At 37.8% G+C, this 16,913-nt stretch overlaps 1 protein-coding gene across 8 annotated transcripts in view; it reads left to right on the top strand.

The window, feature by feature from the left end:
- The window catches only part of slc8a4a (solute carrier family 8 member 4a), a 52,652-nt gene extending 46,655 nt beyond the window's left edge, over positions 1–5,997 (top strand). For 4 of the 8 annotated variants that reach the window (XM_067375631.1, XM_067375634.1, XM_067375633.1 and 1 more), the window contains 3 exons: positions 106–211; positions 3,268–3,540; positions 5,618–5,997. In XM_067375631.1, the coding sequence (XP_067231732.1) occupies positions 106–211; positions 3,268–3,540; positions 5,618–5,997 (759 nt within the window). Of the gene's footprint in view, positions 1–105; positions 212–2,154; positions 2,158–3,267; positions 3,541–5,617 lie in introns of all 8 variants that reach the window. The other 4 variants (XM_067375632.1, XM_067375637.1, XM_067375638.1 and 1 more) reach the window with 2 other exon arrangements.
- The last annotated feature ends 10,916 nt before the right edge of the window (positions 5,998–16,913 follow it).

Genomic DNA, 16,913 nt, shown 5'->3' with positions numbered 1-16,913 from the left:
GCTCACTGAGCTACGAGACAGTGTCATATTAAATCTTGTCTACTATGAGGACACATTTTTGTAGGTTTAGGTTTAATTTCTTTGTGTGTTTGTGTGTTTTTTCAGAATACCGTCGACAAACTAATAAAGAAGACTAACCTGGCGCTTGTGGTGGGCAGCAGTAGCTGGAGAGAACAGTTTGTCAGCGCTGTCACTGTCAGTGCAGGTCAGTGTCTCTCTGTGCTTATACATGGCCATATAGAAGTCTGTGGACCACACAACTGATTTATATATAATCAATAAAAATATTTGTATAAAAGCATGCAACAAGTCATGATGTGACAGGTTTCCGGCAACAACCAATTTGCCTGTCCAGATTAAATATGAATCTTCTGCGCGACATGACTGTCTCAGCCAAGCAGGACATATTCGATGTGTAATGTACACAGCAAAAAACTATAACAGTAACAAAGTTGTGAATTAAATAAAGATAATTTGAGTATGTTTTACAAGAAAATACTATTTTAGTCTGCCTACTTCAATATTTTGTTGAGTTCGTGAGTGAATTGTGTTGTGGACTTTGAAAAGTGTTGTGTGATAATATAATTTGTGTGAGAACAGATGTGGAATGTCTGAGTAAACAAGATGGATGAAGTTTGCTACTCTTGTCTTGTGTGCTTCATTATTTTATAACTCCTGACAGATACCACAAATTTCATGTTTAATTTAATGTGTTACATGCTGATTTGTTGTAATTATTTGTGAAATGTATTAGAAATTTCTGAGTGAGAGTTGTTTCAAAGTAAATCCTACTATTTTTTTCAGTGTACAGAAATGTGGAGCTAAAACCAAAACTTTATGACAAGGTGTAACAAATTTAATTGTACTAAACGGAATTGAAATCTTTTCCCCTAAATTATTTTACTTTGCAGACTGGATACTAGGGCTGGGCAGTTAATCAAATTTTATTTTCAATAAAACTTCCAACAGTATAAAACAAGACAATGAAGAAAAAATTATTGTGCCACAATGATGTTCTTGTTTTGTCTATTGTAATAAATCCAGCACACCCTTATAGCTATCAATTTATATATATATATAATAAATGTGAATTGAATATATATATTTTGAATTGAAATGAATATATGTGTGTGTGTGTGTGTGTGTGTGTGTGTGTGTGTGTGTGTGTGTGTGTGTGTGTGTGTGTGTGTGTGTGTGTGTGTGTGTGTGTGTGTGTGTTACCCATGCTGGCAAAATGAGTTGGAATGTCGATTTTGGTCGAATTTGAGGTTTTTCATAGTGTAATAATATTCATAGTGAATTTTTGATGGCATGAGTCTGAACCAATTAAATGTGATTTTCAAACTCGTGCTGATGTAAACAAATCGATCTTACTTGCGCTGAGTGACATACGGGGTCTTCCACAAATATTGGCACCCTTAGTAAATATGAGCAAAGGCGGCTGTGAAAATAAATCTGCATTGTTTATCTTTTTGATCTTTCATTAAAAAAATTCACTAAATTCTAACCTTTCATTGTAGGAAAATAATTGAAAATGGGTGGAAAAGCTCATTATGAAATAAATGTTTTTCTCTAGTTCATGTTGGCCACAATTATTGCAATGTCCTTTTCCCAAGATAACAGCTCTGAGTCTTCTTCTATGACACCTGATGAGTTTGGAGAACACCTGAAAAGAGAACGGAGACCATTCCTTCATGCAGAATCTCTCCAGATCCTACAGACTCCAGCGCCATGTTGGTGCTTCTTCTCTTCAGTTCACTCCACTCATTTTCTTTAGGGTTCAGGTCAGGGGACTGGGATGGTAATGGCAGAAGCTTCATTTTGTGCTCAGTGACACATTTTTGTGTTGGTTTTGATGTTTGTTTTGGATCATTGTCCTGACGGACGATCCGACCACTGCTCATTAATTGGATTTCTAGCAGAAGCGGTAATGTTTTGATTTTTTTATCTGTTAGTATTTGATAGAATCCATGATGCCATGTATCTGAACAAGACGTCCAGGACCTCCAGCAGAAAAATAGGCCCACAACATTAAAGATCCAGTAGTATATTTAACCGTGGGCATGGGGTACTTTGTATCCATGTGTGCACCAAACCCATCTGGTGGGTTTGCTGCCAAAAAGCTCTTTTTTTAGTTTCATCTTACCATAGAAGCTGGTCCCGTTTGAAGTTCCTGTCGTGTCTGACAACTGAATATGCTGGAGTTTGTTTTTGGATGAGCAAAGAAGGATATTTCTTGAAACCCTCCCAAACAACTTGTGGGGATGTAGGTGCTGTTTGATTATTATTTTAGGCTTTCTCAGACTCAAGACTCAACTAATTTCTGCAATTCTCCAACTGTGATCCTTGGAGAGTCTTTGGCCACTCAAACTTTCATCCTCACTTCACATTAGGACGATTTGTAACATTTTTAGTTGACTGAAACTTCTTAATTATTTCCCTGATTGTGGAAATGGGGGTTTTCAATGCGTTAGCTTTTTTCTTATACCCATTTTCTATTTTGTGAAGCTCAATACTCTTTTGCTGCACATCAGAACTATTATTTGTTTTTTTCTCATTGTGATGAATGATTAAGGGGATTTGTTTTTTGTGTTTACACATATTTGTACTCCTGTGGAACAGGAAGTCATGGCTGCACAAGCTCCTAGTCACCCTGGTGTGCTAAAAAATGTAAATATGAACGGGAATATACTTCAGAGATATTTTTACTCAGAAGAATTTCTAGGGATGCCAATAATTGTGGCAAACATGTATTGGAGAAAAACATTTATTTCATAATGAGCTTTTCCCCCCATTTTCAATTCTTTTCCTTCAATGAAAGGTTAGAATTTTGTGAATTTTTTGAATGAAAGATCAAAAGGATAAACAATGCAGAATTATTTTCACAGCCGCCTTTGCTCATAATTACTAAGGGTGCCAATATTTGTGGAGGACACTGTATATCATTTTGAAGGGTTTTAAAGGATTAGTTCAGTTTAAAATGAAAATTACCCCAACCCCTGAACTAATCCTTTAATAGATATAACAATAACTGATTTTTGAAAACTTGGTCATTGCGACTTTTTTGACAGCATGGGTCTCATATATTATTTCATCTATTTTAACATTAATAATAATATTAATGAGTAATTAATAATGAATTAGCAATTATTAGCAATAATTAATGAGTAATCAGTAATAAATAATTGTGATCCCAATATTGACGATAATTGCGATAACCATTTTTGCCATAATTGAGTGACCCTATTCATTTGGTTACCTCCTCAGGTGATGATGATGAGGAGGAGAGCGGGGAGGAGCGCTTGCCCTCATGCTTTGATTACATCATGCACTTCCTGACAGTTTTCTGGAAGGTTCTGTTTGCCTTTGTTCCACCTACGGAGTACTGGAATGGCTGGGCCTGCTTCTTTGTCTCCATCATGCTCATTGGGGCCCTAACTGCTGTTACTGGAGATTTGGCATCTCACTTCGGTTGTACAGTAGGCCTGAAGGACTCCGTCACAGCTGTGGTGTTTGTGGCCCTGGGCACATCTGTGCCGGGTGAGTGTTTATTTGTGTATCCAATCTCCTTCCTATAGCATGTAGTTGATTAGTAAGGGATAACATACAGTCATCTGGTCATTATCAAAAAATAAACCAATCCTGAGCGCCATTAACCAACCAGAATCAAGTATTCTGTCAAATATTCAAGTATTACATACTGTACTATTAAAATGTTACTGCTGCTTCCAAAATCTTTTCTAATACATCTTTCCATAATGACCCAGTCATCTTTTGTGCGAGTGCTGTGGTTTATTTAGGCGATGTTTAATTATGTGGACTAATTAGAGGACATGATTTGCTCTGGAGCTGCAAGAGATCTATGTGTTTGTCTTGGCATTCGCCACATTAGGGTAGACTGATTACATACTCAAGCTCTGTATATCAAACCATCCTCAAGCTCCAACACAAAGATCCACTTCAAATCTCAAATGAGATCTCTTTCATATCACTGTTGTTTCTTTTTAGACAGCAGTGAGATTAAATAGAGAGAAAACTGTGCTTAAGTTTTCTACTAGTCAGTTTAAATGTGAGTGATATAAGTACAAATTTATATCAAAATATATATACTATAGCGAACACATTTTGGTTGCTAATTATATATAACAATTTATAATGTGTATATCACAGTATAACACATTGCTATGGAAAAGTGATTTTAAAATGTTAGATTTATGGTAGAGCCTTGATAGTCATAATTTTATTATATGTTGTATGAAGGTAAAATTCTGAAAAAATATTTTGTAAATGTGTAAATTAAGTTTCAAGTGTTAAAAAAACAATATTTGCAATATATATTTGCATATACCTTTACATGTCGATTCAGTAACCGCTCTGATGGATTTAATGAGTTCATTTGCTAAAGCATTTAACTGGTAGCTCCTTGGTTTGTGAGTCTTTTTGAATGATTAATTTAAAGAACTACTTCATAAGATTCATTTATTGGGAATCAAACTACACTGGCTGCGCTGTGAAATTGTTTTGTATGCAGCTTACTCAATAGAGAGATATGTTTTCTTGCCATTTTTGCTTTTCTGCAGTCATTTATCACATCACATTCAATTTAGACTGAAAACTCAGATTCATAACTCAAGTAAAACAATATGGGCCCTTTTTTAACGATCTAAGCGCATTGTCTAAAGCGTACGGTGCACTTAGGGCGTGTCCAAACCCACTTTTGTTAGTTTAAGGACGGGAAAAAGGGTCGGCGTGCCTGGCACATGGTCTAAAAGTGTTGTCCCTATTCTCTTAATGAGTAAATGGGTGTGTTTTGGGCGTAACATGCATAAACCAATCAGAGTCTCATCTCCTATTTCCTTTAAAAGCCAGTTGCGCTTGTGCCATGGGGGATTCGCTATTTACATGAACTGCGTTGGGCTGAAACTAGCAAAAAAAAAAACCACTTGAGTCGCACCTGGTGCCGCATTGCACCAGGTGTATGATAGGGCCTTATTTCATTTCTTCTATCGCCCATCTTTACTACCATCGATACTTGTTCTAAGATTACCCTTGTAATATCATATTTTTCTGCTCTGGAGGACAAACTGTGCTCATATTTGCAGAGATACCAAAGTCTACAATCAAAAGTCAGATATTTTAATATGAACTCACTTAAAAATTTCTCATCAATTCTTTCCAGACCGAATTGCTAACAACGTTCATTTTATCATGTAGTATGTCTATACTCTTAGTATGTCAACAATGATCTCGTTTGTTTTTTATTTTTCTTTCTCATATGGGCTTTTAGGAGAAACATTTGAGACAAAGTTGAATTAAACCCTTTAGTCTGATTCCTAACCCTGTTCCTGAAGGAACAACAACAGTAAAGATTTTGTCAGTGTCTCTTATCTGACCCATCCATTTTCAGGTCATGGAGTCTCTACTGAGCTGAATCAGGTGTGTTAGGAAGTGTTTGAGATGTGTACTGTCGGTGTGTTTCCAGGAACAGGGTTGGGAAACACTATCCTGAATTATGAAAGAGAAACGTCTTTCATTAAAAAGGTTCTCTGGGGCTCTTCCAGTTCTCACCATCCTTCGTTCATCTTTCTCTCTCTGTCTATTCTTTTGCTCTCTCCAGACACATTTGCCAGCAAGGTGGCAGCCATCCAGGACCAATACGCAGATGCGTCCATTGGAAATGTGACAGGTAGTAATGCAGTTAACGTCTTCCTGGGTATCGGAGTGGCGTGGACCATCGCTGCTGTGTACTGGCACAGTCAGGGCAAAACATTCCGGGTCCCGCCTGGCTCGCTGGCGTTCTCCGTCACCCTCTTCACCATCATGGCACTGCTGTGTGTTCTGACACTACTGTACCGCCGCCGGCCCTCTGTATCCGGGGGCGAGCTGGGGGGCCCGAGAACCGCCAAGCTGCTCACCACGTTCCTCTTCTTCATTATGTGGCTCATCTACATCCTGCTGTCCTCGCTGGAGGCCTACTGCCACGTGCCTGGCTTCTGAGAAAGTTCATAAGGAAGATGTACTCTTCTCTGTACAACCCCCATCATTCTTCCTCTCTGCTTTTGTGTATATGACAAGTCTAAAATTAGTGTTTACATGGGTTCTTTCTGATAATTATCATTGTTGAAATTGAACTCACACTGATGTGGATGTCTAGATGAGTGTCCGTGAAGGATGATATAGGCTCTGTGGTTTCATGCACAGCTTTTCTTTATAAATGGATCTCTTTTACAAGGTGTCTGCCACCACCTGGATATTCAGACACAGCAACTCTCCAGAATACTCTCCAGAGAGCCCCCTCAGCGTTTTTCTTGCTTCACTGCTGTTTTTTTTCCAAGGATGGTCTCTTACGGCTCACTTCGATATTCTTTCAGAAATCCCTCTTCTATCATTTCTTGCTTCCCTCCCATTCGCTGTCAATGGACTCATTCCCACTGCAGAGATTTGGGCATGCTTCACACCTCTACCTACCCTCAAGACATGAACACTCTGTTTCATCTGTCTTCTCTCGCCTGTTACTGCAGCTCCCCATAGACCTTCATACCACACTATCACTTTTCATATCTCACAACTATAATTTCAGTGAGGGCTGAGCCTTCCCAAATTGACTCCGCCCCCAATATAACCTTTATCAGTAATCCCTAAGCAAATTCTACTCAAACAACATCACCTCTGACCATGCCCAATGATACCTCCACCACATCTACTTCAACTTTGACCCATCCCCCAATAATAATTCAACTTTCTCACTATTAACCCTGCCTTAGTATTTTCTAAACTGCAGATTTATCATCATTGACCCCGCCCTAACACTACTTATACTGCACTTTTTGACCAATGATCCCGCCCCCAATATTTCATCATCACTACACACCACACCTTTTTCATCTCTGGCTCCACCTTAATATTACCACACCTTATTTACATATGACCCCCTCCCCCAACAAAACAAACACCCTCTTCAGTTCTGATCTCATGCAATGCCTTCTCCATCTCTGCCCCCACCCCTAAACTATCTACACCACAACTTCTTTACATATGACCCCCTTCCCCCATATGCCACACTTTTCACCACTGACCCCACCCCTACATTACCTATATCACACATTTTTACCTCTCATCCTGCCCCATCCTACATCATACCCCACCATATTTCAACTTTGACCACGTCTACATATATCACACTTCTTTATCTGTGGCCAAACCCCAATATTATATACTGTAGACCTTCTTTACATTTGACGCCACCCTCGACAGAACACATCATGCCTCTTTTGCATCTACTTTTTATTTAATTTTTTTGGTCAAATGCTGGTGTTGTAAAGCTGGTGTTTTTTTTTTTTTATCATACTACTGAAAGTTAATTATAAGGTCAAGAGAAGGAATTTAGGGAGAAAAGATATATTTGTTTTTCATGCTTTTCTGGCTCTTTTTGTTGAACGTGAACAAAACCAGAAGAGATACACATTTTGCATGGCACAACATTAGTGGTAGAAGTTGAATGGAGACCAAAAGAAATAGTTTAACAGTGACATTGACATAAGAACCAAGGTGTTGGTGTTTATTCATGTGATATTTATTGATATTTATTATTATGAGCTATGTATTTTGTGGGGAAATATTGTAAGCTGTATGTGTGTGAGAGCATGTATTCGAATGGATGACTGCAACAGATTTGATGAAACAAATGAGTGTTGTGATCTAATCTGTCGGTGTTCAAAGTATTTGTATATGAGTATGAGTGTCTTAATGTATGCAAGTGTAGAATTTTATATGAATTAAAGGGTTATTTCACCCAAAAATGACATTTCTGTCATTAATAACTCACTCTTTTGTCGTTTTACAACCATAAGACCTTCGTTCATCTTCGAAATTAAGATATTTTTGATGAAATCCGAGTTTTTTTTTAATCTCCCGTAGAAAGCAACGTAATTACCATCATTCAAGGTCCAGAAAAGTAGTAAAGACATCGTTAAAACAGTTGACGTGACTGCAGTGGTTCAACCTTAATTTTATGAAGTGATGAGAATACTTTTTGTGCGCAAAAACAAAACAAAAATAAAAACTGTATTCAACAATATCTTCTCTCCTCTGTCTTTCTGCTATGCTGTTTACGTCCAGCACTTCCTGGTTCTGCGTCAGATCGCCGACTCTGTATTGGCAGAAGCTGTAACACGTGACCAGCACGACATGTGATGCTGATGCAGGAGCCAGCCAATAAGGAGTTGGCGTTCTGACGTAGAATCTTTAAGCGCTGGACATAAACAGTGTAGCAGGAAGACAGAGGAGAAAATATATTATTGAATAAAGTCGCATTTTTGACTATTTTAATGATGTTTTTGCTACTTTTCTGGACCTTGAATGATGGTAATTACGTTGCTTTCTATGGGAGATTTAAAAAAAAAAAAAAAAACTCGGATTTCAGCCAAAATATATTAATTTGTGTTCCGAAAAGGTTTTACAGGTTTGGAATGACATCAGGTTAAGTAATTAATGACAGAAATTTCATTTTTGGGTGAACTAACCCTTTAAGTATGAATTTTGTGTCTGTCACTGCCACACTCAGGAGTTTCAGGCTCTCATCCTGTGAGCTTTTCCCATCATCCATTCATTAATCTACAAATGGGTGCAGCTTCCATGTGGTACATTCGTTCCCATACTGTTGGTCCTAAATCATGCCATGAGAGAGCAGACTGTCCTGTCATACCGAACTATGTTGTACAGCTTCACTGTGTCCAGCTTTTATGCTCTATTCAGCATTGAGTCATGTGGTTGTGTGTGAACAAAACATGGGTGCCTTGATATCAACAGTACAATGTCTCTAGGCCATACAGTAGGTCAGTCACTGAGTTTACACAGTAGTAAAGTGAAAATAGTGAGTTTATTTATTGTTCACACACAGCGTGGGAATTTTACCTGGGAAATGTGAGCCCCTCACCTTTGCCGCATTATTCCAGAGCCGTATCTAATTATCCATGCGCTTTCCTCTCCTGATAGCATCACCGCTACCTAATTTGTGTTTATGTGCGTGGTTAATGTATAATGGATAGGATTCCAGTTCCGTTTCAGTTTGCTCTCTTTAATCAGTGTCCTCCATCTGCTCCTTAACTAATGAGACTTGGTTCATTTCCAGTTAGCCAGGAGTTAAACTAGCTTAGTTAGCCCAAATCTCTCTCTCTCTCTCTCTCTCTCTCTCTCTCTCTCTCTCCCATACTCTTCTTTGCTAAGTGATACAGTGATTATAGGTTTCAGTTTGCAGATATTACATAATTGTTTACAAGGTTTTAATGTGTCCTCATTTTCTCAGCTATCAGCCATCTGCTTGGCCCAACCTGGGACACATGCTAGAGGAAATGAAAAGTTATAGCTTTAGGAAATTCTGGTGTTGCTTGCTATTAGGGACCCCAGCAGACCAGTGCTTCAAACTTTTTAATGCACTAAATAAAAGTCATTTTAAAGAGCTTTCTGAAATATGATAAGCGGGAACGCACAGTCCCATTACCTGATTTATAATGATGGCCATGGCCAAATGCACCACTTTAGAAGGGTGCTATCTGTTATCAAGATACCATTGGCTTAAAAGAGGCTGCGCTGCTACAGCCCTCCATTTCCATGAAAGATAAAACATAGAGGTTCAACAAATCCACAGTCAGCCATCTATGGAAATGTTGCTAGTGCTCACTTTCTCATGCAATGCGTGACGCAAAAGTGGGCGAAACAGATGTACATACAGTCCGTATTTATACCGGCATATGTGTATTTATACATTCCAGTGATACCAGATTAAAAAAAAAGCACAGAGTGATGTATTTTTAGTGCTTCTTGTTGCTAGGCGACGTCTCAAAGAGTCATTGTCTTTCTGTCATTATGTTGTCTGGTGTCAGTGCTCTAGGGTGGGGGGGGGGGGATGGGGGGGGGGGGTAACATCAGTTTGTAATTACTTTATAAGGTCACTCTCATCTCTCTCCTTGTATCTGGCCACACAGGGTTAATGAACTTGAACGTTCCACCCAAATTCAAGGACAATCCTTAATTAAGAACCTTAAATTGCCCCTTAGAGTATTTGATTTATATGAGCTTTTTGCTTTGCGGAGAGCAGAGCAGTAACTGATCTCACTGAGGTAAACATATTCAAACATAGCAGTCATAGTTGCATCAGACTAATGCATTAAAAAAAGAAAAAAGACAAACTACAGAGGACTATAGTGGTGAATTTCTGTTTAATGCTAAGTATAACCTTGACTGAAACTACTATATCCACTAGAAAATCTGTTTTATGTGGACCGGGAAGGGCCATCTTTTAAGGAATAAAGCATTGTGACTGATTTATAGTCTAATAACAGAAGACGTGCATAGATACAAATTTGATCATTTTGTCATCATTTACTCACCCTCATGTAGTTCCAAACCTGTATGACTTTCTTTTGGAACACAAAAGATCATTTTTTTGTCAATACATTTAAAGTCAGTGGGGACCACAATAACACTGAACCCCATTGACTTTCATTGTAAGGAAGGAAAAAATGTAGACTTTTTTGTTCCGCAGAAGGTTTTTAATGACATGAGGGCATGTAAATAATTTTAGGTTTTGTGTTTTTCTGTCTCTTTAAGTGTGCTTTCATAATCATCTACTGTTACGTTATCATAAATCAGTCACAACTTCCCAAAAATGACCTTGGGAATATTCATAGTCCATCATGGCATGCTTGTTTCACTCTTGTATGTCAGAGTGCTTGTGTCGTGTGAGAGTCCCGGTGTCACATGTGCTCTCTTGTGATACTTCGATCTTAAAGCATGTCTTTTCTGTGTGTGTGCATTCGTCTCGTAATATTGCATTTCTCTTTAATCACAAACATTGAAATATTTACAAAAGAAATGAATTGTGTGGTTTTGTATGTATTGCTATTTGATAAATTACTGTTTTAAAAGACTTTTTTTTAAAAGCCAAGTGTTCGTTACTTAGTTATATGACACTATTATTGTCTTGAGATCTGTTCTGTACTGAGACAAATTTATATTTTGGGTAAGAAAAAAAAAAAAGTGCTGCATAGAGTACTTAATCATCATCACAACAACAACAACAACAACAAAATAATTTATGTTCTCAATGTTATATTTAAAAGTGTGTGAGGGAGAAAGGCTGTGATTTTATGTGAACTCATTAAAGCTGTAATGTGAAGGGAATCTACAGTATTTGCCAAAAGGTGGAGAATGAGTCTTTGTTTGTAATGCGTACAATTTTGTTTCTTATTTCATTTATTACGGAGTACATTAAAGTTGGAATTGTATATTACTAACAGACTTTTTTTTTTAAACTTTTTATTAAAGGGGCTTTGTTTTTTCTCCAGCAAATGACAGACATCACAACACCTCTGTTAATATATTGTCTATTTATTGACTTTTCTTAATATCAAACTGTAATGTTTAAGGTAATTAGCTGTATAATCAAATATCTAAATGCAATGTAGAGTACAAAATTAGCATTTAGAGATATTCTTATGGGCTGTGTATGTTTATGATAAATATGTTTATGTAGATATTTTAAAGAACATTTCAACTTTTTTGACCATACTCTCTCTGGGATGGCACCCTTTCAAAATGTACTACAACCCGAATTCCAGAAATGTTGGGACATTTTTTAAATTTGAATAAAATGAAAACGAAAAGACTCAAATCACATAAGCCAATATTTTATTCACAATAGAACACAGATACCATAACAAACGTTAAAAGGGAGAAATGTTACACTTTTATCCACTAAATGTGCTCATTTCAAATTTGATGCCTGCTACAGCTCTCAAAAAAGTTGCCATGGGGGCAACAAATGACTGAAAAAACAAGAAATTTTGAATTAGTTGCTAGATGCTCTACCAGCTGAATCTTTTAAGTTAATTGATATCAGGTCTGTAACATGATTAGCTGTAAAAGGGAGGTCTTGGAGAGGCAGAGTCTCTCAGAAGTAAAGATGGGCATAGGCTCTCCAATCTGAAAGAGTGTGTAAAAAGAATACTTTAAAAACAATGTTCCTCAACGTCAAATTGCAAAGGCTTTGCAAATCTCATCATCTACAGTGCATTTCATCATCTAAAGATTCAGAGAAACTGGAGAAATCTCTGTGCGTAAGGGACAAGGCTGAAGACCTTTATTGGATGCCCGTGGTCTTCGGGCCCTCAGACGACACTGCATCACTCATCACTGGCATGATTGTGTCAATGACATTACTAAATGGGCCCAGGAATACTTCCAGAAACCACTGTCGGTAAACACAATCCGCCGTGCCATCTGCAGATGCCAACTAAAGCTCTATCATGCAAAAAGGAAGCCATATTTGAACATGGTCCAGAAGCGCTGTCGTGTCCTGTGGGCCAAGGCTCATTTAAAATGGACTGTTTCAAAGTGGAAAAGTGTTCTATGTTCAGACGAGTCCAAATTTGACATTCTTGTTGGAAATCACGGATGCTGTGTCCTCCGGGCTGAAGAGGAGGGAGACCTTCCAGCGTGTTATCAGTGTTCAGTTCAAAAGCCAGCATCTCTGATGGTATGGGGGTGCATAAGTGCATACAGTATGGGCAGCTTGCATGTTTTGGAAGGCACTATGAATGCTGAAAGGCATATAAAGGTTTTAGAGCAATGTATGCTCCCCTCCAGATGACGTCTATTTCAGGGAAGGCCTTGTTTATTTCAGCAGGACAATGCAAAACCACATACTGCAGCTATTACAACAGCATGGCTTCGTCGTAGAAGAGTCCGGGTGCTGAATTGGCCTGCTTGCAGTCCAGATCTTTCACCTATTGAGAACATTTGGTGCATCATTAAACAAAAAATACATCAAAAACGACCACAAACTCTTCAGCAGCTGGAAACCTATATCAGGCAAGAATGGGATCAAATTCCAACACCAAAACTCCAGAAACTCATAACCTCAATGTCCAGACGTCTTCAATCTGTTTTGAAAAGAGATGTTCCACCATGGTAAACATGCCCCCATCCCAACTATTTTGAGACCTGTAGCAGGCATCAAATTTGAAATGAGCTCATTTTGTGCATAAAATTGAAGAGTTCAGATGCAAAAGCCGCTAAACGCCATCTCTGTCAAAAATGAGATAATAACATTGAACGAATGCTTACGGCACGTAGTACACGTTCAACAAATCACGTGCTTCAAATCCTCTAAATCGCAGCGTCAGCCCATTCAGAAATATCGGTTTGTTGGCAAAAGCCTCTAGACGCCACTTCCCTTTGGCAGCAAAAGCTGCTATATTCCGAGAACCAATCAGAAGGTGCGAATCGAATCATATGATTTCGAGCGGTTTCAATATTGCGGCGTGCTGAGGAGATTTTTTTAGTCAGATTCAGATTGAGATTTTTAAAATAAAAGATGGAGTACGATGAAATGGATCAGCCTGTCCTACTAATATTGAATGGCAGAAGAAAACGTTATTTACCTCAAAACTCCTCCTGTCATAAGGCAAAATAGCTTACAGTGGAAATGGCTTGGTTGCAATTGTATCATGCACTCATAACAGTTCTTCGTGCAGTGCCGTTACTTTGAAGGAATCGGATTTATTATACATCAAACCACAGCTCTATTTCGCCAAAGACAAAGTCAAAAAAGATGCTATTCTTCTGTCTCATATGGAAGATGTGCCATATAAATGGAGGAGGCAAAAAGCGGAGGCTGGATAGAAGAGACGTGTTAAATCCCTGTGTAAAGAGGTTTGTCTACTGTTTAGTTTTTAAGTGATAAGTGCTCTCATCTTTTTCAGGGTTTTTAGTTGTATCTTTAGTGATTTATCAACTATTTACCATGTCTTGTCCCAAATAGGTGGATTTAGAGGTTTTTGCAAAAAAAGCACAAGTGGTTTTGACGCAAAAGAAAATCTAACTTGTTAAAAACCAATAAATTGTCTAGAGTGACATTTTTGAAAAAAAAAGTTATTTTATTCACTAGCTAATAACCTTATCATTACCTTTAAAATGAAACTCCTGAACTTGATCGTAAAAGCCTAGTAAAAAATGCTAATTTTAAAGAAAAGAAGCCTGATGGATTTAGAGGGATTTGCATCTGAACTCTTCAATTGTAAAATTTCTCAGTTTAAACATTTATGTTATCTATGTTCTATCATGAATAAAATATTGGCTCATGTGATTTGAAAGTCTATTAGTTTTCATTTTAAAAAACGTCCCAACCTTTTTGGAATTTAGGTGCCTATGTTTCTTTAAGAAAGTAATATGAATGCTTTAGGTGTTAATAAAAGTATCTTTTTTTCTGAGAATGTATAGTGAAATTTAGTGGACCCAAAATTTTACTGTAAATGTATAAAAATAAATTTTTTATTGATATGGTCCACAGGAGAAAGAAAGTCATGGGGTTAGGAACAAAATCATGACAGAATTTTCATGTTTGTGTGAACCATCCTTTAAAAAACTTTGAAGTTTTAAAGTTGTACTCATTTCCCAAAGTGTGCAATTTACATTTTTTATTATAGCACATAAAGCTCTTTTTTATCAAAAGATTAAGGAAAATTTAATTCATCATCATATGACCCCCTTAACGAATATTTGCTTGAATGGTGATACTTCTTTTCGAGCTCTTGCGTTCTCCAGAATGTTTGACAGATGGCTCCTGACTCTGTTCCATCCCCCTGCAGACCGATGAACAGCGCAGTAGTACAAAACAGTCATTAGAGGAAAAGAAAGGAAGGAGGAAGACAGGGGAGAGGAAATGCTGTGGAGTGGAGAATGTAAATTACAAGAATAGAACAACAAAACAGAAACCCTCAGAGGAAGAACAGGAGACTTAAAAAAAAAAAAAAGCCCGTTCATTTGAAGAGCTACAAACACCTTAGCAAGTTTATGAGAGTAAGAACATGTAATGGTAAAATCAATATTACAAGCTTTTATTTATTATTGCTTAAGAACTACATGAAAGAAACATTTTGACAAGCATCTAGGCAGAGCAAATGTATACTGCAGTTTAGTTTCCTCTCTGGACCACAAGAAGAAAAATGTGTGTAATAAGATTGGTGCAATTTCCCTGTTGATCTTGTTTGTAAAAAAGTTTAAACCGCAAAAGAGCACAGGCATCAGGAAAATGAATAATTTATATATTAATTGATCTTACTAATTGATCTCCTTTTATATTACTGTGTTCTGTAACATTAAAGTCATTATGAAATAAAAGTTCACCCTATTCATTGCATGTTATAGATCAAGGGTCTTCAACTGGGGGTTTTATTTACAACAGACAATCATGCGACTGCAGAACCAGCATTAACTTCTTGAGCAATTTGAGCTACAAAAGCACATCTGTTTGGTCAGACCAAACGGGCCAGCCTTCACTCCCCACATGCATCAAGAGACTTGGCCGCCGATGACCCTGACGCTGGTTCACCACTGTTCCTTCCCTGGACCACTTTTGATAGATCCTGACCACTGCAGACCAGGAACACCCCACAAGAGCTGCAGTTTTGGAGATGCTCTGACCCAGTCGTCTAGCCATCACAATTTGGATCTTGTCAAACTCGCTCAAATCCTTACGTTTGCCCAATTTTCCTGCTTCTAACATCAACTTTGAGGACAAAATGTTCACTTGCTGCCATATATATCCCATTCACTAACAGGTGCTGTAATGAAGAGATAATCAGTGATGTTATGCCTGATCTGTGTAGTTCTACTCTACTGTCTTAATATAATACACTGCCCGGCCAAAAAAGTCGCTGTTTGGATTTTAACAGGCAAATACTTAAAAGGCTAGTTCACCCAAAAATGAAAATTTGATGTTCATCTGCTTACCCCCAGCGCATCCAAGATGTAGGTGACTTTGTTTCTTCAGTAGAACACAAATGATGATTTTAAACTCCAACCGCTGCCGTCTGTCAGTCAGATAATATGTGTCAGTGGTAACAAAATCTATAAGAGTAAAAAAAAAAACACGCACAGACAAATCCAAATTAAACCCTGCGGCTCGTGATGACACATTAATGTCCTAAGACACGAAACGATCGGTTTGTGCAAGAAACCGAACAGTATTTATATAATTTTTTACCTCTAATACACCACTATGTCCAACTGCCTTGAGCATCCGTTGTGTGAGGTCTGAAAACAAGCTCTGATGCCGGAAGTGATCTCTCGCACATATCCATCAATGAGTGCGAGAGATCACTTCTGCCATCAGAGTGCATTCAGACCTCACACACCGGATCGTTAGGAGTCTTAGGACATCAATGTGTCGTCACGAGCAGCAGGGTTTTAATTTGGATTTGTCTGTGCGTGTTTTTTTTTAAGATATTGTTGATGAAATCTGATGGCTCAGTGAGGCCTCTGTTGAGAGCAAAGCCATTCAAACTCTCAAGGTCCATAAAGGTACTAAAAACATATTTGAAACAGTTCATGCAAATTCAGTGGTTCTATCTTAATATTATAAAGTGACAAGAATACTTTTGTAAATGTTGTGATGTTATTTCTATCAATAGGTGTAGCAATTTTTTGGTCAAGATCTTGTATTGACAATGCAAGAGGTGAGCACTCTGTAAAGTCTCCTCCAGCATATCCCAAAACTTACACTGAAATTAAGGTCTGGACTCAGAGGTGCCAATTCATGTGTGAAAATGATTCTTCATGCTCTCTGAACCATTCTTTCACAATTTTAACCCTGGTGAATCTTGACATTATCATCCTGGAATTTGGCCATGATGTGTTTATGATGTGTCTTCCTACATGGTTGTTTAAGAAATAAAAGTTACACACTCCATCTTTAAGGGTTAAAAGAACCGTTGCCAAACATATAACTTGCTAGAAACGTAATAATCACTGTAATAATGATCCAGTCAAAGACTCTTAAGTATTTGCCAATTAAAATCCAAACAGCGCCTTTTTTTTTTTTTTGGCCGGGCAGTGTATAACTATCATAATAT

The sequence above is a fragment of the Chanodichthys erythropterus genome, chromosome 22 (genome assembly GCF_024489055.1).
Source record: "Chanodichthys erythropterus isolate Z2021 chromosome 22, ASM2448905v1, whole genome shotgun sequence".
In the NCBI taxonomy this organism is placed as follows: Eukaryota; Metazoa; Chordata; class Actinopteri; order Cypriniformes; family Xenocyprididae; genus Chanodichthys; species Chanodichthys erythropterus.
The sequence above is the reverse complement of the archived record's forward strand: the minus strand, read 5'-3'. Positions and strand labels throughout refer to the sequence as shown.